The sequence below is a fragment of the Takifugu flavidus genome, chromosome 2 (assembly GCF_003711565.1).
Source record: "Takifugu flavidus isolate HTHZ2018 chromosome 2, ASM371156v2, whole genome shotgun sequence".
In the NCBI taxonomy this organism is placed as follows: Eukaryota; Metazoa; Chordata; class Actinopteri; order Tetraodontiformes; family Tetraodontidae; genus Takifugu; species Takifugu flavidus.
In genome coordinates, this window is record NC_079521.1 from 1,757,692 (window position 1) to 1,784,253 (window position 26,562).

The 26,562-nt window shown below is 45.1% G+C and overlaps 1 protein-coding gene across 1 annotated transcript in view; it reads right to left on the minus strand.

The window, feature by feature from the left end:
- si:ch211-186j3.6 (neural-cadherin) overlaps positions 1 to 26,562 on the minus strand; it is a 168,120-nt gene that overhangs the window by 28,135 nt on the left and 113,423 nt on the right. Inside the window, exons 26-31 of the mRNA XM_057025565.1 lie at positions 25,984 to 26,261; positions 19,306 to 19,520; positions 8,135 to 8,262; positions 5,521 to 5,648; positions 5,250 to 5,373; positions 1,106 to 1,286 (exon numbers count right to left, since the gene is read on the minus strand). Of these exons, the coding sequence (XP_056881545.1) occupies positions 1,106 to 1,286; positions 5,250 to 5,373; positions 5,521 to 5,648; positions 8,135 to 8,262; positions 19,306 to 19,520; positions 25,984 to 26,261 (1,054 nt within the window). The remainder of the gene's footprint in view (positions 1 to 1,105; positions 1,287 to 5,249; positions 5,374 to 5,520; positions 5,649 to 8,134; positions 8,263 to 19,305; positions 19,521 to 25,983; positions 26,262 to 26,562) is intronic.

Genomic DNA, 26,562 nt, shown 5'->3' on the forward strand with positions numbered 1-26,562 from the left:
GTCCTTTAGACATCACCATTGTTTAAAATGATTCTTTTTAAATAGTTAAGACTTAAAAGCAAGAATGGACTTAATGCCCGCTCTTGGCTCATCTCAGAGCTGCCCTCGTTAATTTGATCTTAAATATTTTAGAGACTTTTAGTGCAGTTTTTGGTGTGATCAGATTTAAATCGTTAATTGCAGTTGAGGTTTTGTTTTTCTGTATTTTGCAGCTTTAAAATAAAAAATCTTTTGCTCTGTTTGGGGTGAATGTTATCGCCATCTGTGAAATAAGCACAGTTTCAAGGTTCCATGAGGATCCTTCCTGCTGTTGTTACTCAGTGTGACGGCGTTCGAGGACGAGGAGACAGACGTAACTTCCACCTTCAAGTTTTGGATTGTTCTGACAGCACTCGCTTAATAGGAGGGGCTGCTTAGGGAGCAGCTCCTCCCTCCCTCTAACTCCTCCCCCCTCCCCCCCCTCCTCTACTTCCTCCCTCTCTCCCTCCCCCTCTCAACCCTCTACTCCTCCCCCTCTCCCTCCCTCCCCCCTCCCTCTACTCCTCACCTCTCTCCCTCCCTCCCTCCCTCTACTCCTCCCCTCATTCTCCCTCCCTCCCTCCCTCTACTCCTCCCCCTCTCCCTCCCTCCCTCTCCTCCCTCCTCTCCTCTCTCTCTCTCCCTCCCTCCCTCTACTCCTCACCTCCCTCTCTCGCCCTCCCTCTCTCCTCACCTCTCTCTCCCTCCCTCTCTCCTTCTCTCCCTCCCTCCCTCTACCTCTACTCCCTCTCCCTCCCTCCCTCCCTCCCTCTCTCCTTCTCTCCCTTCTCTCTCTCCCTCCCTCCCCTCCCTCTAATCCCTCACCTCCCTCCCTCCTCCCTCTACTCCTCCCTCCCTCTCTCTCCTCTCGCCTCCTTCCTCACCTCCTCTCTCCTCCCCTCCTCTCTCCTCTCTCTCCTCCCTCCTCTCTCCTTCTTCCCTCCCCTACTCTACTCCTCCCCCCTTTCCCTCCCCCCTTCCCTCCCCCCTCCCTCACTCAATTGTCTTTGATGATTTACTCCCAGTGTTGGTAAAAGCTAATAAAACCGAATGTCAAGCCCAAAAATGAGCCACCAGAAGTCCTTACCCTCGTCACACTGCTGTCCCGTGTATCCCGTCACACACTGGCAGCTGAAGGAGCCCCACTCGCCATGACAACGACCGCGGCGGCCGCAGGACGGGAAGCCCATGTTGACACAGCTGCTGTCGGTGGTCAGGCAGCCTGGAGAGCTGGACTGGGATTCAGCTGGGTTCCCCAGATCATACAGCTGAGAGGGGACGATAGAGAGCGGACATGAGGCGGGCAGAGAAGCCTCCTTTATACCGAGCAACATTCTTTCTTTTCAGAGAAAACCATTTTCTGCTTTAATACTTTATACAGCCCAGCCGTGCGATACTTGAAAATGTGATGCACGCGGGAACAGGAAGAGGATCAGGACTGACAGGCTGCTGTTTAATCTTTATGCATCTAAAATGATCGGCGTCCTCTCAAAGGTGCTGTTTTATCTCTGCCGTGGTCACGCAGAGAAGTGGAGGCAGAAATGCAACATAAAGGCTGAGAGAGGGGATTCGGGAACATCAGCCGTGTCGGAGACTGCAAAGAGAAAAGGACGGATGAAAGCTCAGGGAACGCTGTGGCCTTCTTTCAACCCTGATTTCTGGCTTTCCTTCCAAAATAGGACCGATCTTCTCCCAAAACATCCCATAGGAAACTGATGGCTGCACATTCAGCTCTTGTCTGGATTAATAATGAATCCTCTGCTGCTTCCGGGGTCACGGGGAGGGTGCTGGGGCCTGTCCCAGCTGCACATGCCTGAAGGCAGGGTACACCTCTGAACCAGTCACCAGCTCCCTATGTGAGCCTTTGGGGGTTCGATACCTTGCTCAAAGGTACATCTGCAGTGATCCGAAGGTGTCCTGACACCTCCCTCAGCCACCAGAAGACCCTCCATGTTTGGTCAGGGCTTGAACCTTGAACCCTTCGCCAGAGTTTCCTAAAATGGCAGAGCCCAGCCTTCAGCTATCAGGCCCTGGTTCCCTGGAAGCAGCTTCCAGTCAGGAGCTGGAAACTGCTGGGAGCTTCAACAATACACCCACACATCTTCCCCTTTCTCTGCCTCCTCTGCCCTGAAAATCTATCCATACACTCACGTCACATAAATGTGCGGATTCCTGCTGGGGCCAGACTTGTTTGCCCTGGTCTTGCTGATTCCACATATGATCCGTAAAGGTCTAAAGGTCGGAACGGCCTGGAGCTCCATATGAGGAAATCCGAAGATGCACCTTGGCCCAGTGATACCGTAGCTTGGCCCACGGACAGATTGTACACCAACTCCTATATCTCTAATTATGATGGACATGAATACGTTCTCTGTACAGGTGACATCTGCTGCACGGCCGTCCATCCCAAGGAGAAGGATTCCTCATCTGTGGCGAGTTTCTTCTTCTTTAAGTTTATCCTGACATGGTTTGAGGCTCCTGAAGACGGGGGGGGCACAGCTGTGCACATTGTAAAGACCTGCGCTGTGTGTGATTTCGGGCTCTAAATAAATTGGATTTAATGTGTTCTCGCACCTGAGCTGAAGGGGACTTGGCTTTTACACGAATGTTCCGAACGGGTCAAAATGAACGACTCAAATGAACATAGCACAGTTTGGAAAATGGGACTGGAAAAAGGAACCTGCTGGTTCTGAGTTTGGAGTAAAAAAGTTTTAAAGCAGTTTAAATCTTGCTGTAGGGATGTATTTGTTCTGAAAGAAAGGAAATTCAAAAATAACTTTTAAGATGGAATGAATTATTAAGCTGATTATTAGCCAGACAGAACGCTCTTTGCTAAATAATGCAGGAGGGTTTTTTTTAGTCATATTTTTATTCATAACATACTGTATAGAATCAGGCAGCACTGGAACTGGAAGATTAATTAGGGTCATTTATTATCTTCATAAAACAGGATTTAATGGAAAATATTCAGGGTTTGTTGAGTGTTAACCACTCTTTTATGTCAAGTGTTGACCTGTTTCTTGTCTAAAATGTTTAAACCAAACTTCCACCATTTGAACTAAAAATAATTAAGGCTCTCTTATATTGAATGTGCCAATATATAAAATGACGTGAGTACACAAGCAGCAGTTTTATTCTTCGTTCTTTCATTTGATCTGCTATATGGTTGAATATATATGGTAAATCTAAAAATATTTCTATGGATATCTATATAATATGCATATATTTATGTATGTGTGGATCGGAGGATTGAATTTGTAAGGTTGTTCATTTAGAAAATAGCATCACTAAATTGATACTCACGTATCATACATTCACTATATCATGTTTATTTTGCAATATATGATTTATTTCTATGGTTTGTATAGGTGTTAATATAAAATCTATTAAAAAATCAATCAAAATGAACAAACGTCTAACCAAAACTACCATATACTGTAATAGCAAAAGAAAAATCAATACAATGTTAGAACGTTCTTCTCAACTTCCTGAGTTCCTCTTGCTTAAGGGAGATTTATCACTCCAGTTGTATATAATTACAGTTTTACCCCGTTTCAGCTAGTAAGCTTTATGATAGCAGCAGGAGAAAAAGCTCCTGTGTTTATTTGCCCACTGCTGAGAATCATCATCTTAATAGAGCTTTAAACTGCTGCTGAATGGAGAGATAAACAGTGCTTACAGAGCAACGAGCGTAATTGGAACAGACACGTTTACGAGATCTACAGTTCCTGTGGCTCCTCATACCTGAGCGGCAATAAAAGCTGCCTGCAAATGTGAGGACGAAAGGGTGAACCAGTGCTGGCAAAGAGCCCTCCTTCATTTGTTTACAGCACATCAGTCCTGCCAACAACAGGACACCGTCACCATTTGACAGATGATGTGTTTCGGGGTTCAGAAAATTGTCTTCTTCTACAACAACTTTGCGCTGTTGAACCGCTGTGAAGCTGCGCACCGCAGGGATGAAGCAACTAAGGTTTCGAGATGCTGCTGAGTTTGAAAGGAAACGCTTCATATTTATATTGATTAAGAACGGAACATCACACATAACATTGGTAATAATTTAACATTTACTAAAGAAAAAGAATCAATGTTGTGTCAGGAGAAAACCGACGCTGTTTAGCTAATGTGCTACATGAACACAGATTGCCGACATGTGTGAAATGTCTTTGAAAAATGCTTCTGTTGAGTAGAAATCTATATGTGCTGGCTCCTAATGTGCTGTTTACTATATGTTCTCTCAGTCATGGGGGAGCAGAGCGTATGCTAATCCAGGGAAAGTCTGGATTTGACATGAACCAGGCCAGGAGTTAAAAGGGGGGAACATTCTTGTTTGTTTATATTTCTTTGAGCTTAAAACTTAAAAACCAATCTCATCAAAAGCCTAAAAGATGTGTTTAACCATGTAAATCCTTATCGGCTGGAGTCAGGTCTACGCTTGCAGGTGTCTCAGGTGTGTAGGCGTGTGCACGAGCGTGTGCACGAGCGTGGGTGTTGTAATTGCAACATATTTAGTACTAAAATCCAGCCTTTACTTGCAAAGTGAGGACATTTTGTCTGGTCTTCACAACTTCAAAGGACAGGTTGAGGTTTACGACCTGGTTTTAAGGTTGAGGTTGGGTCAGGGGGTTCGTTGAGGGGGTCAAGGCTGGATAATACCTCTACGTTTTAGCCCTCGGCCACATCTTTGGGAAACAAGACATCCGATTCCATTGTTATGCAGATGACACCCAGCTGTATCAAAGCAGCTACTGCACCTCCCTCCCACCTCTTTTATCTATCTGTCCACTTGAAATAACACCGAGGTTGTTCTCATTCTCCCGTCCCTGTCCAACCATTAACAGCTCCACATTTCCCCCTCCCCCCAAGTTCCCCTCACCTTTACGGCCCTTTCTAATCTTGCCCTTCACCCCCCGACTCGGGAACTCCTCCCATTTCAAATCTAGATTGAAACCCACCTTTTTTAAAGCAGCCTATTCCATTTGACTTCCCACTTTTCTTCATATTTGATGTTATTTTTTAACTCTGTTTATGTTCCTTGGATTATATGATGTACGACGTCCTTGACTCCTTTTAAAGGCACCCGCGAATAAGTGTATTATTGTTCTTAATACATTATATCAACAAAAGTCCTCACAACGATAGACGAACAAGCATGTGTATTGGCAGTGTGATTCAGTATGAGTGTGTGTGTGTGTGTGTGTGTGTGTGTGTGTGTGTGTGGGGGGTGTTACCTTGCTGTCCACAATAAGATTGCGAATGCAGCCAGTGAAGTGTTTGTGCTGAAGTTGAGGGTAGACGTATGGGATGTCCTCGTTCACTCCCCCCAGCTGGAGCACGTGGCTCATGTTCAGGTGTCTACGAGGCAATACCACACACACACACACACACACACACACACACACACACACTATGATTATTCTTTCTGGTTTAAATCCAGACTGGAGTTGTTGGTTAACAGTGGTTAAATATTTTGTTGTTGTTGTTGTTGACACAGGCGTTTACCTGTCAGTGTAGGGGGTGACCCCCATGACTTCACAGGACGATTGGTCCTGAGTGGTCAACCAGCTTCCCAGACCCTCCATTTCCATCACTGCGGCCCCTGAGCAGCGGTCCAGGGTGAAGTGCACCTCCTGAACACGACACACAAAGAGGTACGTACTGTATCTGTTGTCATGGCGACACGTTGGCCATCTCAAAAGGGAGACCTGCTTCTTTTCCCAAATCTTTCATTAGGTATATCACTCTTTATACACTCCCTGGTAGCGCTAAAAAAGATCTCATATATTGAGGACACCCACTTGACAATACCTGTACCTGGTAATAAAAAAAAAAGTGCATGGATGTGATGCATTCATCCCTATCCGCTGCATGTTGCCGCACGCGTCCATGCAGGATGAATTACTACCATTGAAGCTTGTTGCGTAATTATAGAAAAATACAGGTCAGGGCTAATGAATCATGGGTAAATGACGGGAGTGCAGCTGTGGCCTTGCTTGATTGTTCTCCAGCCATCACAGAAAAAACAGCTTATCTAACCAGGTCACGCTGAATTTGACAGAAACACTGCCATTCACCGGCTCCTGCCTCCACCGCGCACATCGCCGACATTCCTGCTCATTAGGAGCAACGGGAATTTCTTCACACTGGCGTCGGCTCAGCATTGAGTCCAAACAAGGGACATAGTGGTGACAAATATGCAGCCAGTATCCATTAACCTTTACATATCTGAGAGCGCAGAGACGCGGAATAAAGAGGACGGTAGCGGTGTGCGACTGGGCCGGGAGTCTCTTCAGGATTTGTCATTAAATATTCCAGCTAAAGATGTCAGCGCCGGGGCCCCTCCATCACCGGGAACCAACCTGGGGAAGCTTCTGCTGACAGTCGGGGTCTTTGTGGATTCACCAGTGATTTAGGATAATGCTGCTGTGCTGAATAATTCCAGCAGTAAAAAGTAACAGCGGATTGTTAAATGGTCAATGAATTGCACAGATGGAAATGGCTGCGAGGGAACAAAGCTGCCCGTGAATCGGCCTGAAAATGACAAATGCATCGAGTGAGGTTCCAGACTTTTAGACGGGCTTCACAGGCTGCTACTGAATCAGGCTCCACATTGTTGGAGAGTATTTAAGGGCTGCAACAAGACCTCAGTAAGACCCTGAGAAGCTCTGCTGCTGCACTCACTGTTACAGTGATGCTGGTGCATCTTATGCTAATTCCTCCTCTCCTCTCCTCTCCTCTCCTCTCCTCCTCTCCTCCCCTCCCCTCCCGTCCCCTCCCCTCCCCTCTCCTCTCCTCTCCTCTCCTCTCCTCTCCTCTCCTCTCCTCTCCTCCTCTCCTCTCCCCTCCCCTCCCCTTGACCTCTGCCCCACTGATGCCCCCCCATTCTGATCTTCAACAGTTACCCACACGTGTCTCACACTGTACGTATGTGTTTATGATGTTTGTTCCTCTCTACTTTCAGTCTTTCCCTCTTGCTCTATCTCCTCCTTCCCTCTCTAACTACCCCCCCCCCCCCCCCCCCTCTAAAGCCTTGCTCCACTCGATGTTTGCTCCTGCTCTGAGGGAGTTTTCCTTGCTGCCAGTCTGATCTGGGATCGTCTCTCTGCAGACAGTTTGCCTTCGCAAATGAAATGTACATATTTTATTTATTTCTCTATAGAAATGAAGTGAATTTAATTAGAAAAGATGGACTATGTTGTACAGTCTTAACAATCAACAGGAAGTCGATTTCTGTCTTCCATGGATCAGACTTCAGTGTTTTCAACCTTAAACTGATCCATTCCGATCATATAAAAAGAAGTGGAAGGAGACGAGGGAGCGCCGGATATTTCTCAGCCTGACAGCAGCAACTACTCACAGTCGCTGCTGTCTGCCTGCTGATTGGCCGATTCTGACATTTCCCACTGAAATAAACACCCAGAGGAACTCGTGCGTGTGCAACTCGCAACAATTTACCACCGTCAGCGTGAACGTGCACTGACACGGTTGTGGTCACGACCCCCTGAACGTGTGAGGAGACGGGCGCAGCGACACGCCGCTCAGGCGGTCCCGAGTTTTAACGGGACAACGATCAGCTGCTTTTGTCTCGATGTTTTAACTCCCAAACCCGTAAAGATAAAAACGAATGGCGTGAAACTTACTTACTTGAATCAATGTTAAGTTTAAAAGTAGCTGAGGAATTTGGGCAAAGCTAATTGCAAAGCAGTAAAGTTTTATTTATTTTTATTTGTAATGTTTAAAGCTGCCAGATTTCTAGTTATTTCTTATGGATTGTGAATATTCCGAAAATATTAAGCTGGATAAAAACAAAAATAGCAGGAAACGGTGTGTTATTCTTATCTGCGTTGAGCTATAACACATATTTATGTTGCACGCGGCTGTAAAAACAGATTCATTCTTTACGATTAGAATCTGGGGCAAAAAGGAGCTGATGCCAAATCAGGAAGGCGGTGTTAATTGCTGAACATTGACTTTAAAGCAGCTGTGTTATCACACAGAAACAGATGTTTGTAGAAACAAGCATATGTTCCATACAATAGGACGGTAGTTTAACATGGGACATTGTGCAGGACATTATAAACACGTATATGGGTGTGAACGGGGTGAAACATCCCACCTTGCTGTTGCTACGGACATCCAGGCGATGCCACCTCCTGTCGGCCACGTTGATGTTGCCTGGCAACTGTAGCACCACTGTGCCCGAGCCATGGTTGATTTTTAAGGTGGGGGTTCCATCTATTAGCTCTAAATGAACAAAGAGATAGGAAACATGGAGGAATGGTGAGAAGAGAAAGTAAAAGATTGTTTTAGAGTCTCCAAGCGGTTGAAACTCATAAACTGCGTAAACATTAATCAAGTTCTGTGTCACATCTAATAGTGCATATTCATTATGTGATATGAAATTTGATATTGCCATTATAGAGTATATTAGCCTTAGTGACGATTATTGCAGCCCTGAATATTTTCCATCCGCTTTTCAGTCTTCTGACAGTCAACAAACACCAGCTAAAGCTAATATGTTCTATTTTCTGACTTACTCAAATGGGAAATTAAAAGTTAATGAAGTGGCTAAGACTCCTTATATGCTCTGCATCATATGTAAGAAATTATGAGAAAACATATCTACCAGCTGGCATTAGTCATCAATCATTATAATTAAACATGTAGACGTGGTTTCTTTCCCGCATATTCTCCTCTCAACATTCCTCAGGGAGTAATTTTTACTCCCAACCTCCATTAGGAGTCCGTGCATCCCAGTCAACAAGAACAACATCCAGGACTGGCCTCATCTCCATGTTCTTGTAATCAGGATGATACCTCTTATTCCTTTGGAATTCCTGAAGGTTCTAGATTAACCTTTCACTGCCTTCAGTGCTTGAACAAATTCCCCGAACACAGATTTCTGGAACAACCATTCCAAAAAAGCGCATATGCTAGCGATCATTAGCATCATTAGCATTCTTTCCTTGAGTTGGCGGAATTCTTCTCCCTTCTTCCACGTCTGTGACTATTATAACTATTTCATGTCTGCCACCAACGTGGACACTAATAAGACAAACAAATGTTAACGTGGAAAGAAAAGCAGAAACCGCAGCTAAAGACTGATGTTTCAACATCTTTCTGCTCTCTTCCTTTTTGTCCGGGGAATCTCGTACATTTTTCCTCCACAGATTCTTTTCGCCGCTCCTCTCGGAGGAGTTCCATTCCCTCCTGGCTCTGCCCCAAGGTTTCATCCCGGCTCCTGCTCTGTTAACTTACACCCTTCTGTGGTGGACGGATGCTGGTGCACGGATCTGGCTCCTGCACCGGAGGACAAGGTCCATTGGTAGCTCACCCTTGCTGCCAGGACATGTGAATTGAATGTGAAGGAATGCAAATTCCTTTAGTAAATTGGTTGGAAATGACAATAATAACTTCAGGCATTCTGGTGCAAGCTGAGAGAAGAGAAATAAACGCTGTAAATCAAATTGAAACAGCATGTTAGCGCTGAACTGAAGCAACAGGCTAGACTTTCATGATAGCGTATGTTCTTGCTCTGTACGTTTAAACATTTGATCATAAGAGGACACATTTAAGCGGTGAAGCGTCTGTATCTGCATTGTGACATTTCAGTTAACACTTTAGTCAGGAAGTTGAGTAAAAAAAAAGAACCTGATAAAAAGATTAAATCCATTCTTGGGTCTCAGGAGCTGCTGTGCGTCTCGCTCCGACAAAGCTTTCGTCATCCCTCTTTCTGCACCATTTGAAATGCCTGTCAATCATCATTCTTTCATCTCAGTCTCCCTCCTCTACCTCGTGCCTTGCTTCACTCTTTCATTAACATTTCACTGTAACTGTCATTTTCTTACAACGCGTTGCTTTCAAATAATCCACAGACGCTCTCTCCTGTCATTTGCCTTTCAAGCCGGTTGCCACATTTCTGGCTGTCAGAGCTGCTGTCTGACACGTTGGGAGGTGCGCCGTCTCTTAACGCCTTCTGTGATAACTCTTAGCACCACCTTCACGGCTCCTTTGATGCCATGATCTTGTTGCAACTTCACCTTAAGACTGATGCAATTAGACGTAGCGGACTACAAGATAGCGACGCTCTCAAATTGCCTTGTCAAGATTGCGGCGCCTCTTTTAAACGAGGATTTCATTACGCCTCCGTATAGGAAGCCAAATCAAAAAAATAATAATTCCTTGGCCTCAGGAAAATCATTTTTCATTTTGCAGCAAAGGCAAGTTTGTTGTGAGTATTGGTTTCAATTACATAGAACTAGATTTTCCCACTCGACCTGTAAGATGAGTTGCTGCTTCACTTCAGATATGATCCAATTAATTTTAATACCTCGGCTCAGCCCAGACAAGCGACAAGAAAGGCGATTAAATTCAATTGTGGCAGATCGCTTCAATCCAGCCGCCCTTCTTTTTTCCTACTTAAACTTTGTGGTCTCCATGCTCAACGCATATCTCCTAATTTCATTCACTCCCTTCTCTCGCTGACGTCCCACCTGGGGCCTCTCACCTTTTTCTCCTTCATCTCCTACATCTCAGTCTTTCAGCTCCCATTTTTCCGGCTGCTCCCGCTCCCCCCTCGGGAGAATGTTTTAACTTTCAAACTCACGCTATGCCAATGCTTCCTCCACTATTCCTCCATTAACACTGGGGAAAGTCTTAAATGGAGTGCACTGTCACACACACACACACACACACACACGCAACCCGACAACCCATCAAAGGCAGTCAGATGGTAGATTGACCTAAAGATGTGGCTCATACCTCAGGAACCCGTCAACAGAAATGGGACATTTTCTCCAGAGATGAAGGTAGTTGTCTTTGAGAAGCACAGATGTGGAGGAAGAGAGAATGAGAGAGAGAATGAAGGAGGAGTGTAAAGAGAGATCTGAGGGAGAAGAACGAGGCTGGCAGAAGGAAAGAGAGGCAGCATGAATACAAAACTGGTGATTAACGGAGGAGCATCGTTAGGCACAAGGAGAGAAAAGCAAACAGCGCGATGGCAGATGACAGGCGCGAGGACGGGGACGGGGACACCGTCCCCACTGTGCTGTCACGGGTCAGTCTGCTGACTCATCATTTCAACATCATGTTTTTCACTCAACATTGCTGAGTGAAAACTTAATGATCACAGTTTTTACTTGGTTTGTTTCATTTATGAAGCATCTTCGGACTCCAGGTCGACCATAAAGATGTAGATTTATTATATAAGCAACTTCCTTTTATCTTTATTCTTTTCCTTTTCCTTTAAATGGAGGATTTTTTTGTATTTTTATTTTATTTAAAGCTGATAAGCTCACCCTAGAGCTTTAGCGAGATGTATAAAAAAATGAACAAAGACACAAAAGAGGCAGAAATGAAACGACAAGAGTGTTAAAGGTCACTTTGAAAGGCTGTGTAGGACAAAAGGGGGCATCTTCACACAGGCTGAACCCTCTTTCAGGAGCTCTGCTTGTATTAGGGTTAGTCTTCAAGGGTTCAACCACACATCCAGGAGCCTTCTTCCCTTGCTAGTCATGCGTAATTCATGACCGCCTACACTGAGGCCGATGGAGTGTGTGTGTGTGTGTGTGTGTGTGTGTGTGTGTGTGTGTGTGAGAGAGAGTTTTATGTATTTTTCAGCTTTAACCCCTACAGAGTTGGGTGCGCTTGAATATGAAAAACGTCCTGCTCCGCCGTCACCCTTAGGACACATAAGAGTCAAACTGTGAGCATATGGACTACAAATCCCCCCCACACACACACACACACCACACACACACACACACGCGCACACACACACGCGCGCGCGCACACACACACACGCCATGCTGCTCCGCTGATAAAAAAAACCAAAAAAACACTTATTCTTAAGATGCACGTTCGCATTCTTTGTGTTTGTGAGATGTTGAAAATAATCCTTTAGAGCAGGGGGGGCCAACCAGTCAGAGCCAAAGAGCCACATCACACACATGGGCACACGTGAACATCACCTCATCCCTTCCTCACACACAGACCTCTGCTTAGCCAGATTTATTGTAAATGTCACACACCAACATGATAATGACAGAATTTGACTTCTACAGACCACGGGCCAGTCATTCTCAACAATGAACATTGTGTGCACTGTCTCACACACACAAACTCTCAATTCAACTAAGTCCACAAACAAAAATATAATAATTAAAATCTTTTTTTCTCTTACTGTGCATGTTGCTTAGTGGGACTTCTGGCATTCCTTGCTTTGAACAATCCTCTCCAAATCCGGCTCGTATTCAGATCTTTCACACGGGTGTCAGTCAGAACAGATCGATGCTTTGGTTTCACGTGTTTCAGGACAGAAAACACAGACTCGAGACGTCTGTTGACCCAAATATCGGCAGGATCTTAAGCGCAGCCCGTTTTACATTGAGGTATTTTTCCATTGGCACACTTTTCCAGAACCCAATGGCCCCTTCCCTTAAAGCAGGTTTCAGTTGGTGCTCCTCACAAAGATCGATCATCAGCTGCAGCCTCTTCTGTGACCAGCGGGGCTTTCAAACAGTGCGGCTCCACATTAAAAGGGGCAACGAGGAATACGATCTGGGGCCTTTTCAGTTGTAGAACACGGAACCGGGTCACGAAGCTTTCGTGCATTTTTCGTGCCATTTTGAAGGCGAACTTGACACTAATTGTTTACTCAAAAGATCTCGTCCCTACTGAGAAACTTTGCGCTATTTTCATCCAACGCGCATGCGCCTTTGGCGAAAGTACCGTATTGAACTCGTGAAGCGAACGCGCACATTAAAAAAACACAAAGCCAAACTTCGATATGAACGTTAGAGCCGCAGGAAACCAGGCGAAGAGCCGCATGCGGCTCGGGAGCCGCGGGTTGGCCAGGCCAGCTTTAGAGTATAAAGACGTTAGTATAAAGAAGTTACCGAGCCAAAGGTCACGCTCGCATATTCCTCCAATGACAAACATAGTTACATTCTCGTGCACAGGTCGATCTGCTCTTATTGACATGAGAAGGAAATGAACTATATGCACGCACAGCGATCAGTGATGGTGACTCTGAGCCCCCGTTCACACACCAGTGGTGGACACACACATCCATACACGAGTCTATTGACCAGATGAGCACTGGCATACGCAGGTGAGTGAGTGTCCGTCTGGGTGCACGTCTGTGTCTCAGAGCAGGTCTGATGCTTCCAGCCATGTCTGACATGTGATCTCACAAACCTGACAGTTAGTCGGAGAACTACCGCTGACTTTAAACAGCCTCCCCCTCCTCTCGGGGTGAAGGCGGCGCTCTCAGGCCTCCATCCAGCACAGCTCTGGTCCCGTTTTCTTCCCGGCCCTTCATCCACGCTCCAGGTCGGCACCGTCTCCTTTCTTGTTTCCCACAATCGGGAGTCTGTTGGACACTTTCTCTCAATCTTCCCAGGCCTCCTGCGTTTGTTCCTTCACTTCAATGTTGTTAAATTTCTGTTAAAATGTACCTATTCTCTCCCCTCCCCTCCCCTCCCCTCCCCTCCCCTCCCCTCCCCTCCTCTCCTCTCTCTCCTCTCCTCTCTCCTCTCCTCTCCTCCTCTCCTCTCCTCTCCTCTCCTCTCCTCTCCTCTCCTCTCCTCTCCTCCTCTCCTCTCCTCTCCCCTCCCCTCCCCTCCCCTCCTCTCCTCTCCTCTCCTCTCCTCTCCTTCCTCTCCTCTCCTCTCCTCTCCTCTCTCTCCTCTCCTCTCCCTCTCCTCTCCTCCTCTCCTCTCTCTCTACCCCCCCCCCCCCCCCCATCAGCAGGAGGGTCCCCCTACATGAGTCTGGTCCTGCTCAAGGTTTCTTCCTGTTAAGTTTTTCCTTGCCACTGTTGCCTGTTGGGGGTCAGGCCCTGGGATGTGCATATATTTTATATTCTGAGCCCGTCTTTTCATCTCTAACGCACTTGCTCGTTGCTCTCATCTTGAATTAATTCAGATCGCTAAAGCGTCTGTCTGCTGGCCTGCCTATTTATCCCTCCAGCCATCATAGGATCATCACATCTGTATGTACAGCAAGAACTGAGCTGATGTTTTTAATTGCTGTCGGTCCGTCTGCTGAGTTTTGAAGAACTGATTCAAACAGCTGCAGCCAGACGTGTGTGAAAACTTGAATTCAGCAGCTTTTTAAACCTTAAGTTGATCCAATAGCACCCCCCCCAATTTCCTTAGCACTTTATTGCTGTCCTGTTAAATTTGGACATGGACGTGCACGAGGATCCACGGGCAGCTCTGGTGCTGTGATGCTCATGCAGAGTGGAGACGGTGGCACCGTCAGCCTGAGGCAGGAGGGGGAAAAAAGACGAGTGATCTGACAACACAGGCGTCGCCGCTCTGATTGACAGCAGGCTGCATTCTTTGTGGCGTGAACTGACACGTGCGCGACACGCCGGTGACGACCTCCGTGTATTTTCGGCGTTTTAGATCATTTCAGCCGTTCCAAAACTGATTGAAAATAGTTGCGAGGGATGGAACGAGTCCTTTATAGGAGGGGGTCAGCTGAGCTCTGAATGACTAAGCTGGCTCGTCTAAAACCTGCAAGTAACCGTGCACGTAGTCCCTGATGACCCCGATTACATTTATTCCATATGCTATTGAGAATGCCTCTGCACGTGCACTCACCTGTGGTAAGAAAAACTGCTGAACTGCCCAGTAGGTGGTCGTACGTCGGTTATATCTGAAATTGTGGGCCTAGGGTCTAAATTCTGCCCCTGGACGAGCCCACAACAGCTCTGAGCGATCCGCTCCTTAAACTGTCGCCTCCCAACTATTTCCAGCTACTCCTGGAATCATTTTGTGAAATTGCTCAACCTGCCAGGAAATCACAACTGCGCGTGAAGACCGAGGAGCACAAACACACCGGCCGCTGTGGCCGAGCGACGGATTTGAGGTTCTTTAGTGCCGTGTTTGGGAACAAACTCTTTTAGTATTTAATGACCGCGGGGTGACAAAAACGTGTCTTTCATCATGTTAAGCACTTTGATCACCGTGGTTTTAAAAAATTAAATCTAAACTGCCATTTTTATGGGTTATAGATTTAATTAACATCATCATTGTTTCAATAAAGCATGTAAAAAGGTTTAATTAAACTCTTATTGAGGATGCACTTAAGTTAGCCTAATTAATCAGAGGGAGCCTAATTAATAATTTTTAACTCTTTCAGTTGTCATTAAACCACACCATCTTTGGTTGTAGGAGGCAGAATATAAAAAAAGACAAATATACGGGAGGTCGAAAGCTTTCGAGACACATTTAGGTAAAAAATGAACCTTTCAAAATTGAGTGACAAATGCAATTTTTGTTAGTTTTTTGGCCCAAGAAAGATTTTATTCCACAATTACAATTCGGTGGAATTGTGGCTTTTATGGCGTTCTGAAATAACAAAAGCAATGTGAGGAACTGAGGCTGTGCTGTCGAAAAATTGGACCCTAAATATTCAAAAGACTCCAGCTGGGACTTTTGGAAATACAGCAAATATTTGTTATTTACAAAAAGAAATCGATTCAAAGAAGCAATAAGAAGTCATTTGGGGTATGTGCACTATTATTTTCTCTCTCTCTCTCTCTCTCTCTCTCACACACACACACACAACACACACACACACACACACACACACACACACACAGGGAAAAGGGCTGTGCACTAGACTCAGTGTTTGGCCTCTGGCCCTGGGGAAGATTACATGGTTATAATAAGCAGCTGGTCTTCTCTGTCTCTCTCTGTCTCTCTCTGTCTCTCTCTGTCTCTCTCTCTCTCTCTCTCTCTCAGGGTGTGTGTGTTCTTGTACTTGCTAGATGCTACTGACTAACAAAATCATTCTAGTAGCAAAGTGAAGACATTCAGGGGAAATGAGGGCAGTGTTGTTCGGGGGTTAAGATGGGGTTTTAAGGGGTTTGGGTGAGGGAGTTGGGTCGGTTAGGCTACAGAACTGGGGAAGGTTTTATGGCCATGAAAGGCCTCACAAAGGAGCAGAAAGAAGTTTGTGTGTGCGTGTGTGTGTGCCACAGAAAAGCCTTCCACTCTCTCCGGCCGACACAGCGGGGCCGGCGTGCTACATCTGCCCTGCAGCAGGATAAAAGGCTGGATGAGTGGGCAGCTTTGGAAAGACAAACTGGCATCTCAATAAGAAGCCGATGGTCTGTGTGAGGAAATGTGCGAGGCAGTGGGGAATATGACTGCACCCAATGAGCAGAATCAGTTAACAAGGCTTAATAAAAAGCTGACCAATGGCCCGGCAAAGGTCAGAGTGAAAGAGATGGAGATTTATTAATGGCGTCTTTTGTTTTACTTGACATTTGTGTGATTAAAGGTTGTCGTTGCCTCCTGACAGCTGTTTAATTCACCTGTTCTTTTCCACGTCAGTCAGTAAAATTGACATGTGACCCTCTACAGAAGCCTCCATGTCTGCAACGCAGCACCACATATCTGTGTCCACGTGAGATCTTTGGCATTCAGAACTCAGCCTGGGAGGGATCCTGCCTTTATTCAGTCTCATTTTGACTGTGTGCTCTCTGGTTGATGTTACAATAGAAACGGATCCATATATTTCATTAAAAACCTTTGTTTGTGCTGCTTTAGAGAGGTTCAAATCCTGGTCAGATAAACACCCTCAGAACCACTTTACCATCTTTGAATTGATCAATGCTTCCCTTCAAGACAAAAACAACATATTTCCTTTCTTCTTCATGTCTTTGACTTCTCTGTTTGAGGCTGTCTTCGCTTCCACTCATTGTTTTAACATCAAACTGGAACACAAGCTGAGCATTTGGTGTTGTAATTTAGTCGCTTCTAATCATTCTCAAGCTTCAGATACTGTGGATGAAAACACAAATCCCAACCTAAGAGAGATCAGACTTTCTCCACATAGCTAATTTTGGTGCTGTTCTGTGCTGTCACAGCCTAAACTGCTCATCTGACCTCACAGTTTAAATAGAGCTTATAGTGGAAAATGTTGAAACTCTGATCTATTTAATCCCCAACATGGAGCTGAGACACTCATCTCTGTTGTCCTGCAAAGAAATGTGTGAGACAAGTTGCTGTTTCTTAAAAAAAGAGAAGAAAATCATCTCCAGTGCGTAAAAACACTGGCCTTTGTTGCAGAGTTTAAGAATTTTCATGCTTTTCCATCTTTGACAACAAGCCAAGTCTCTCTTAACTAACTCGCGGTCAAGGCTGGAGTCCCGTTACTGCAGAGGTAGAAATGTGAACCGCTCAGAAAGATCCATCCCATATTGATGTCTTCTATAGCAGGAAAAATGCTGCTTGCTTTGTGGCAAGTTGCACTGAAGAGAAACCCTAAAATGCATCGCCCTCATGGTCAGCTGGGACTATTGACACACTACAACATCAAGAGGGTGTCCTGGTTCCCAGACTGTTCTTTAAATGTCCCGGAGACACCCAAGAGTCTGTCCACCACTAATTTACTGGCACATATAAATGTTGCTGCAGAGGACAATATTCTGGACAATGTCCCCTGCTTGTTGTTGGTTCACAGAAAAGACACCCGTGTATTTTTAGGTATATATGCTGAAAATCCTTTAAAAAAGAAAGGCCAAACAATGCTCCACTTAGGAAAGAAAGAAAGTAAAAGCAATTCCGTGCAATCTAGATTTGCTGATTTCTTACACGCTGCAGCAGAATCTTGAAACAAGTTAATTACAAAGTTAATTTTAAAAAGGTACAGCCTGACTCTAATTACACTCTGTACAGTGGGGGAAAAAAATCAAACCAGCACACACACACACACACACACACACACACACACACACACACACACACACACACCACACACACACACACACACACAGGCTTGACTCTCCACACAGACCTCCCCTCCCACACATATTACTTTGGCAGTAATGAAACAACAGCCTGTTTCCCCAGAGAAGAACGGATACAAGAGGAGATGCAGCCGTACAGACAAAGAGGTGTTAGTGTCTCAGATTAAAACACTAAATATACGGAGACACAAAAGACTTTTTGTTCTCCAGCTACTGTTTCTGCCTGCTGCCCTCGGTTCAACGCGCTTCGCGGCTTTTACATTTCAGCAATATTGCAGCAACATGTAATGAAATATTTTGGGTTTTTTTTCTTGAAGAGCAGCACAAACCAGCCGCGTCGGGCCGGACGCGGCACGGGCTCCGGCAGCACGTTCAGCATCCCTGAGCAGCGTTGCTCTCAGGATTTATTACCTATACTTAAAAATCTTTTCATAATCTGTCTTGAAATAAGGATCCAAAGGTCAAATTTGCATTAAATGTGACACAATAGCGCTGCTGGGCAACAGCGATGGCTCTAATATCTCTCCTGTCGCAGCAAAAAGCAAGTTTGAGTAAATATTACACTGGTAATTTGTGCCTATACATATAATTTATGGATGAGGTGGAAATATGAAGGTGTTTTACTCGATCGGTGGCTTCATTACTGCTGCAAAGAGCACCCTGGATGTTCTTTACCATCTAGAGTTCTAATATTAAACATTATTACACAATATTTAACACTTTAATCCACTCAGCAACTGCGACTACAGCAAAGATGAAGCTCAGAAGAGCTAAAACACTCTTATCACACACATCCAATTCATACGATTCCAGTCAAAACCTACCTAATCATTACATGGTGGCAGAAAGGGAAGAAACATAAAAACAAATTAGCTTCTGTCCTAGATCTGCATCTGACCAGGGTGGCTTCATTAGAGCAGGACGGCACCTAAAGACCTCTTTCTCAGCTGTGGGGGCTCTTTTTGCGTTCTTGTGATGTGAATACATCTCGATGCCCTCAAGCGTTGCATATTTTCTGTGTCATTATTGGCTGTAGCTCAGGTGGCGCGGCGGTCGCTACACGACCACGAAGCTCTTTGGTGCGTGACCATATTCGACCGGCTCTCCAGATGACATGCACGTGCGACCCTGTGAGTTAATCTCCGCCACCAGAGTTTGACAGACATTCCAGACCTGTCATGTAAAAGCAGCTAAAGATTTTGGGAAAGGATTTTTAAAAGCTCTGAAAGAAGAACGATCAATGGATTCGCTCAATCACAGGAGACTGTGATATTTGCAGTCATCGCTCTGACATCACGAAGATGTGCAGGTTTAAAGTGCATGTGTGGACAGTGTTGCACTGCTGAAACAAAAAGAAAATAATTGGTTCCAATCTGATTTATGAAACAATGTTATTAACAATGTTACAATATCTCAGCCCAAAGTGTAGAGTGTGGGAGTGTCAAAGAGCATCAAAGCCAACAAAAATGAGGATAAATGGATGATCTTTCCATTGAGAAGCAGGCATGAAGTGTTGTTACCTATGGCCATGAAGTCCTCGTGGTCCCAGGTCTGAAGCTGAGCTAACGGGCCGCTGTACAACAGGAGTCCATCAGCCACGTCAGTGATGAACTCCAGGGAAACATGGCTCTCAAAACACGGCATTATAGGAGGAAACCAAGCATAGCCATTGCCATGGAAACTGTGCTTGTTCTGCTGGCACTCGGGGCCCTCAAACTGAGCTGGGCACTGGCACCTTGGAGAGAAGAGAAGAAAGCCAAAAATTCATGAATTTATGAATATGATATAAGGATGACTTTCTTTCTTGTGGTCTTCCTGATCCCCCGCCCCCCTAAAATCTGAATGTCTGTAAAATGAGAGTCCATTCCGAACGAATGGTCCGCGTTCACTTATAATCTTTGGCCCTTTTCCTCATATGTGCATGATCCTCTGTGTGTTTCCTAACACAGCTTTGCCCTTCGCCGTCTTCTCTCCCTCCGTCTGTTCCACTGATGCAGATGTTCTCATTAGTGACAAAACCAGAGGGAGAAATCACAACAGCTCTAGGAAACAACGCTGCCCCCTGCTCCCTTTACACAGACACGCTCCTTCCTGCCCAGGCTCCTTGTCAACCTCACCTTTGGGTCGGGTCGTTTGCTTTCTTTTTATCTTGCCATTCTCTGCTTTATTCATCTTCCATGAAAATTTCTTCCCATCCTAATTTATTTTATTACTTTTTTTTAGAAGATTAATGGGGTTATTCTGACATGCAACGCAACAGGAAGTTGCTGCTGGGGACTCAAAGGCGTCTTCGTACAACCGTACATCCAGCCATCCCTCCAGGAGGCTGCCGGAGCGTTCCGGTGATTTTAGGAAAGAAAGTGGCTGAAGTCATAGTCACAATGATTAGTGATGGGACGAGCAACACTGGTGCGTCAGCACTGTGCCGAGAGCTCAAGAGTGAAACCCCGTATCGGTGCGTGTATCGCTTTAAGAAAGAATCACGTGACCGATACAGGACTTGTATCGTTTGGATGAGCCGCGCCAAAGTGTGTTTATAAGGAAACAAACTGTATCGACATGTTGTGGGTTTGTTGGATGGAGTTTTTCAGTCGCGCAATTATGGATCGTTCTAAGAAGTTTTCCCCAGTGTGGAATAATTTTGATCTTGTGACTCCAAACAAGGGAAATCTTTTTCTCCTTTGAGCATTGTTTACTGTTGTATACAATTTTTAACGGTGGCGCTTTATCAGTTTATCAAGTGAATGACCTGTGATACATATGATAGTCAAGTCAAGAGCCTTACAGTTGCTTTATTCATTTTGTAGGGTTGGTTTTTTTAACAAGTGAATGCAATGCACCACCTTAGTCTTTACTCTGTTCTAGTAAGAGGTTTGAATTGTTTGTAACTTTTTATGTTATTGTAGGTGAAGTGTCGGCTCTGCTCCACAGAGCTCTCTTACATCAATAAGAGCACTTCATCAAAGCTGAGGCATAATAGAGCTCGGCATGGCAGTGAAGAATTGGCAGATACTCGTGACAGAACCAGAAAACATCTCCACATCTGCATCAACTTGCACTTAAAACTCTCTGCTCACCATCGTCATCTGCACCGTGTGAAAGAGTATTTTCTAAGGCCGGGGAGCTGGTGTCTAAGAGGAGAAATCGCCTCCAAAAACTTTTGTTCCCCAATAAAAATTCATAAACTAGTCACTTTTTTGTATTATTTCATATGATTTAACAGTTAAGTTAACAAAGAATGTGTGTACATAAGTAAGAAATTGTAACTCTGAATTGTAACTCAAATTTGCTATATTTTACATACCAACTCAGTTTAGCAAACAAGGAATTCCTTTACCTGCAATCATTTTATAACTACTGCAGGGGTCACTATCGGGTGACCAACACAGTATCAATACAGTGCCGACACAGTTTGTGGAGTGTGTCAATACACTCCTTGAGGTATCATCGTCCCATCACTAACAATGATATAAAACTACTAATACTACTAATAATAACACCATTACTACTGGATGGATGATGGATGGATGGATGGATGCTGGATGGATGGATGGATGGTGGATGGATGATGGATGGATGGATGGATGGATGATGGATGGATGGATGATGGATGATGGATGGATGGATGGATGGATGGATGATGGATGGATGATGGATGGATGGATGGATGATGGATGATGGATGATGGATGGATGGATGGATGGATGCTGGATGGATGGATAGATGATGGATGGATGGATGATGGATGGATGGATGGATGGATGATGGATGGATGATGGATGGATGGATGGATGATGGATGGATGATGGATGATGGATGGATGGATGATGGATGGATGGATGTATGATGGATGGATGGATGGATGGATGATGGATGGATGGATGGATGGATGGTGGATGGATGGATGGATGGATGGATGGATGGATGGATGATGATGGATGGATGCTGGATGGATGGATGGATGATGGATGGAGGATGATGGATGGATGGATGGATGGATGGATGGATGGATGGATGGATGGTGGATGGATGATGATGGATGGATGGATGGATGGATGGTGGATGGATGGATGGATGGATGATGGATGATGGATGGATGGCCGGTCCTCAGAACTACTGTCAGTTCCATCTGCATCAGAAACTCTGAGGATTCTAGAAACATCAGCGTTTCCAGTCCAGCTCAAGTGGCCCTGAGACGATGGTCCCCGTTCAGGGATCCTTGCTGACACTGACCATGAGCCCTGCAGCCCCAGGAGATCACACCTGTGCACGTGTGAAGCGCGCTCGAGACCAAGCCGAGCTGCTCTAATGTGACCAAGAGTGGAGCAGAGTCGGAGTCATGTGACCTTCTCTATCAGCCACGAACGCTGTTGTGACGAAAGTGGAATAATGTGAGCAGGAATTGCCTCCCGTTCCTGGGAAGTGATGGATGATCTCGTCCTCTTTTCATCTGCTGATACTCACGATGTCTCTGCAGTCAGAAAACTTTCTGTGGTTTTAAATGTGACATCCGTGGACGGATGAATCCAGCTGATGATGAATCCAGCTGATGGATGAATCCAGCTGATGGATGAATCCAGCTCCATGGTTTACAAAACTCTTTGAGACCCTTTCATATGGAATTCCTCCCTTTAAATTGGTTATTTGTCTTGGGACTAATATTAAGGACAAAACTGGGACTTGTTGACACGGCTCAAACGCTCCCATTGTCTCCCATCATAGATTCACTGGGAACAATCTTCATTCAGTCCCACCTCCTCATCACCGCCCTCCATCAGCTCTGCGCCTCTGTAATCACCAGCCGTCCTCAGGAACTTGTGTTACGCCTGTTTTGGGTTTCAATCATTTAAACTGAATTTTCCCACACATTCCTCTCACTGGTTTCCTTCCCCCCACTTCTTTTGTCCTAATGTCTTAATTTCACCTATTTCTTCCTCACGTCCGTGCTTCTATCCTGGAACATTTGAGCTGATTGTCGATGCTGCACAAGAAAACATCTCACTATTCCTAAAAACAAAACAAAAAAAAACGATGAAATTGTGTTTTAGAGGCTGCAAATGTTGCAATGTTCACCTTAATATGAGTTTTACAGCGTCTGGATCCGTCTGCCTGATGTAAAATGTAAAATCAGCTCAGTATTGGTGTAATAACATGACCAAACCAGCTGTGGGTGTGTGAACCACATGATACCACCACCAACATGTGCTTAGTGGATAAATTATGTGTCTTCGTTAAAGATAAAAACAGAGCCGCCACCTACATGTTCTACATGATGATATTGTTCCACCTCCGTTTAAATAAGTGCCGACATGATGCCGACACTTGTCGCGTTACCGTGAAGCGTCAAGATTTATGTGGAGGTAAATCAATAAGAGAACGAAATTAGATCGTACAGTCGTCAGTGAAGAGATCCCATGTTCGACATGGACGCTTAAAAAGGCAGCGGAAAAGTTCACGCGCTCACACGCTGATTCATTCGTTCCCGCTGCTCTGTTTTAATGCAGTTGGGAAATATTGATTAGGACTGGTTTCTAATGTCTAATCTGTGTGTGTGTGTGTGTGTGTGTGTGTGTGTGTGTAATCCAGGGCTTATGCCGAGCAGTCAGTCACCCTGCTCTGGACAGTGGCGATGCACAGCTGGCTCTATTCTGCCCTTTTCGTTTCCAGTTGCTAATTAAAAGATACCGAAAGGTAACGAGCTGCTACAGAAGTGGGAAAGCTCTGGCAGAGGAGAGGAGCAGAGAGGCCGAGGTGACACACCCAGAATCCCAGAAGATGATCCGAATCTATGTTATTTAGCATTTCGGAAGAAAGAAACCGACAATAGTCGGAATAGCGGCTGATAAAGTCCTGAGGGACAGACGGACAGATGCAAAAACTTTTCATCTAAAGCTGAATTGTCACCTTCTTTACTGCGCTGAGCCTGTTAAGGATTATTGATCATCTCCATTTCAGAATTCACTGATCTGAAATGGGCACAAAGCCGAGTTTGCTGCTTTCTGGTGAAACGTAAAAGGGCAGTTAAACATTCTGCATCCACAGAAATGACTACAAACCATGTAATTATTAGCTGTGACGTGCGGAACAGTTTAAAACTCAGAGGTAGAGTGGACATTCTTCATTCGTTCATTTCCATTTCCAGAATTTGGTTCAGATGTTGACATATATTGTGATGATTGAAGGCTAAAATCGTTCCAAGGCTGAAGGAGCTTCACGCTGTTCACGATCGTTTTGACCAGTTTGTTTAAACTCCATGAATTTATCAGCCACCGCACATGAACATGGACTAATCTGGGCTCTTTTAGCCTCGTTAACACGAAGCTGCGCTTTTTTTCTGCTTCTGTACATCATCATGCAGAGAAAGATCTTCTGGTACGCACGCCAATGAGAGTGTGAACATTTGCTCCTAATTTCGTCATAATGTTCACACTGCATGAAGTTACAGTAGAGACCGTGATAAAAGCATTACAGTTTCACATAATTGGTTGCAAAGAGCCCTTTACATCCATCATGAGAGATCCAAGCCTGCGGATACGCGCAGCATCAGGCAGAATTACAGAGTTAAACAGGGTCAAGGCTTGTGCACCGCTGCAAATATCAAAGAGCTGCTTTAATCATCGTGTTTTTAGTGAAAAGGATCTGGTGAAGCGCGCTAAAAACACTGTTGTCCTTGTTTATGGGCTCATTAATTCCAATAAAAACACTTCTACTTTGTGCAGAGATTCAAAACAACATCTGGAAGTCTTTGACAAATAACCTGGCGCACTTATCACCCAGGAAGAGGTTGTTGGAGGGGTGTTTCTATTTCTAATTTTAGGTAACACGGAGGTAAACAAGCGCTGTGCCCCCACTCTGCCTACCACGCTTTCTTCATCTCAGACACCAGGACGATCAAAAAGTGCTCCCAGTCAGAACCTGTCAGCGGCTACAGCATTAGCATCTCATTCCATCTTATACATTCCAAAACACGGATGTTGAACTACGTAAGTTCTTTAAGAGCATCGAGGAATTGTGGGGGATCATATTTATAAATATCACAGGTTTCCTTTGAGATCGGAGCGGTCCTGTGGGATCGTGTTGATTTGAATCCTTCCAAATTATTAAGGTGCTGTACGTCGCGCAAGTTGCTAACAGTCCCTTCGGTTCCCATCTAACCAAACCTACATTTCCATTTTCTGATGTTTGTTTCTTTTCGCACATCAAAAAAGAAAGAAAAAGAACATTTATTCTACTTAAGTGACGTTGCTGTTACACTTGTTTACCACTTTATGCTCTTTAAGCTCACTTTTTGAAGGGTTCCAAATATAGAAAATCCTCCCAGTTGTGGACACAACCTGCATCTGTGTTGCTGATTAACCCTCCTGACGGAAGATGCCGGGCCTCAAATGAAACCGACTTTTTTCTCATCCCTGGCCTACAGTAAATACACCGTTGACCTTTGACCCAGCTCCTCCTTAATAAGAGCATCTAGAGTTTTCGACTTGCAAAATAAAAACTGGAGATGAAACTCTGCACCCACCACCACGACAAGAGAGAGCAATAAGACGGGTGTCCTTAGTTGCCATGGTGACACTTTTCCTGTGCATGGCAGAGTTTCCTTCATGGAGCGGATTCAGGTGGAGCGAGAATGCCGCAGAGGGGCAAATCTTGGGAAAATGTCCTTTAGCAGGACTTCCTCTTCCTGGGTTTTCCTTTCGTTCACCTGCTCTGCTCCGATAGTCGCGGGATCGGCTCCACAGTTGGAACACGGCGGTGAGAAGAGCGGGGACGTACTTCAACCCACAAACAGGCGCATATTTGTCACTGACGCATATTTGGATCTTAAAGAACTAAACAGAATTTATATTATTTAATTTAAAGCAGGACGCCGATGGTGCAAAAGTTTGGCTTCAGACTGCACCTATCAACAGTCTCACGCTTTCCCTTTACTAGTTATGACAGGATATAATTAAACTCCGTTCTTTGCTAATTTAGATATAAACTTTTTGAGTGCATGGAAGCAGTGAGTGAATCTACAACTCATCTGATACGTAATTACAAATTAAGTACCTTGTATGGTAATTTCCATTTAATCTGTCCTTCCAAGCAGCTGTCTGCGTTTGGAGTAAACCAACATATTATTCAAGGGCTGATTTGACTTTACTTTTGTTGGAAATATAATATAAATGAGGCTGGTAATCCAGAGGTAATCCACTCACCTGTAGCCGTGCTGAGTGTCCACACAAACGCCGCCATTGAAGCAGGGGTTTCTGGGATAGGCGCCGCAGGGCTGGTGGGTCTGGTCCCGTCCAGGGCAGGAGCACACGGCTGTGGACTCCAGAGTCACAGACACTAGACTCATGGTCCCACAGTCCACCACCATGGGCGCGTCCCGCACGTTCAGAACATTGGTGCAACCGCTGGCCCCGGCACAGCCGGAACTGGGGCACTCGTCCACGCGGATCTGGAAGACGACGATCTGCAGGAAAGACTGGAGCTGGAGGTCAAAGGACAGGACAGAAAAAGGAGACATCAGCAAATATCGACGCAGTCTCCTACTGCTACCTTCAAATGAGGCGTCATAACTCAGGAAGGTATTCAGTGGCCGAGGGCTTGCAGTTACTGAGTATTATTATTATTATTATTATTGAATGAATAGGTCGATGTTTAGAATTTAAATTAACCTGAAGAGAGGAGGTTATTTTTTATTTATCAGAAATGGCAGCAGCAAATATAAAAACAAACGGAGGAAAAATCAAAGAAAAATCCAAACATGACGACAAAAGAGTCTCCAGCAA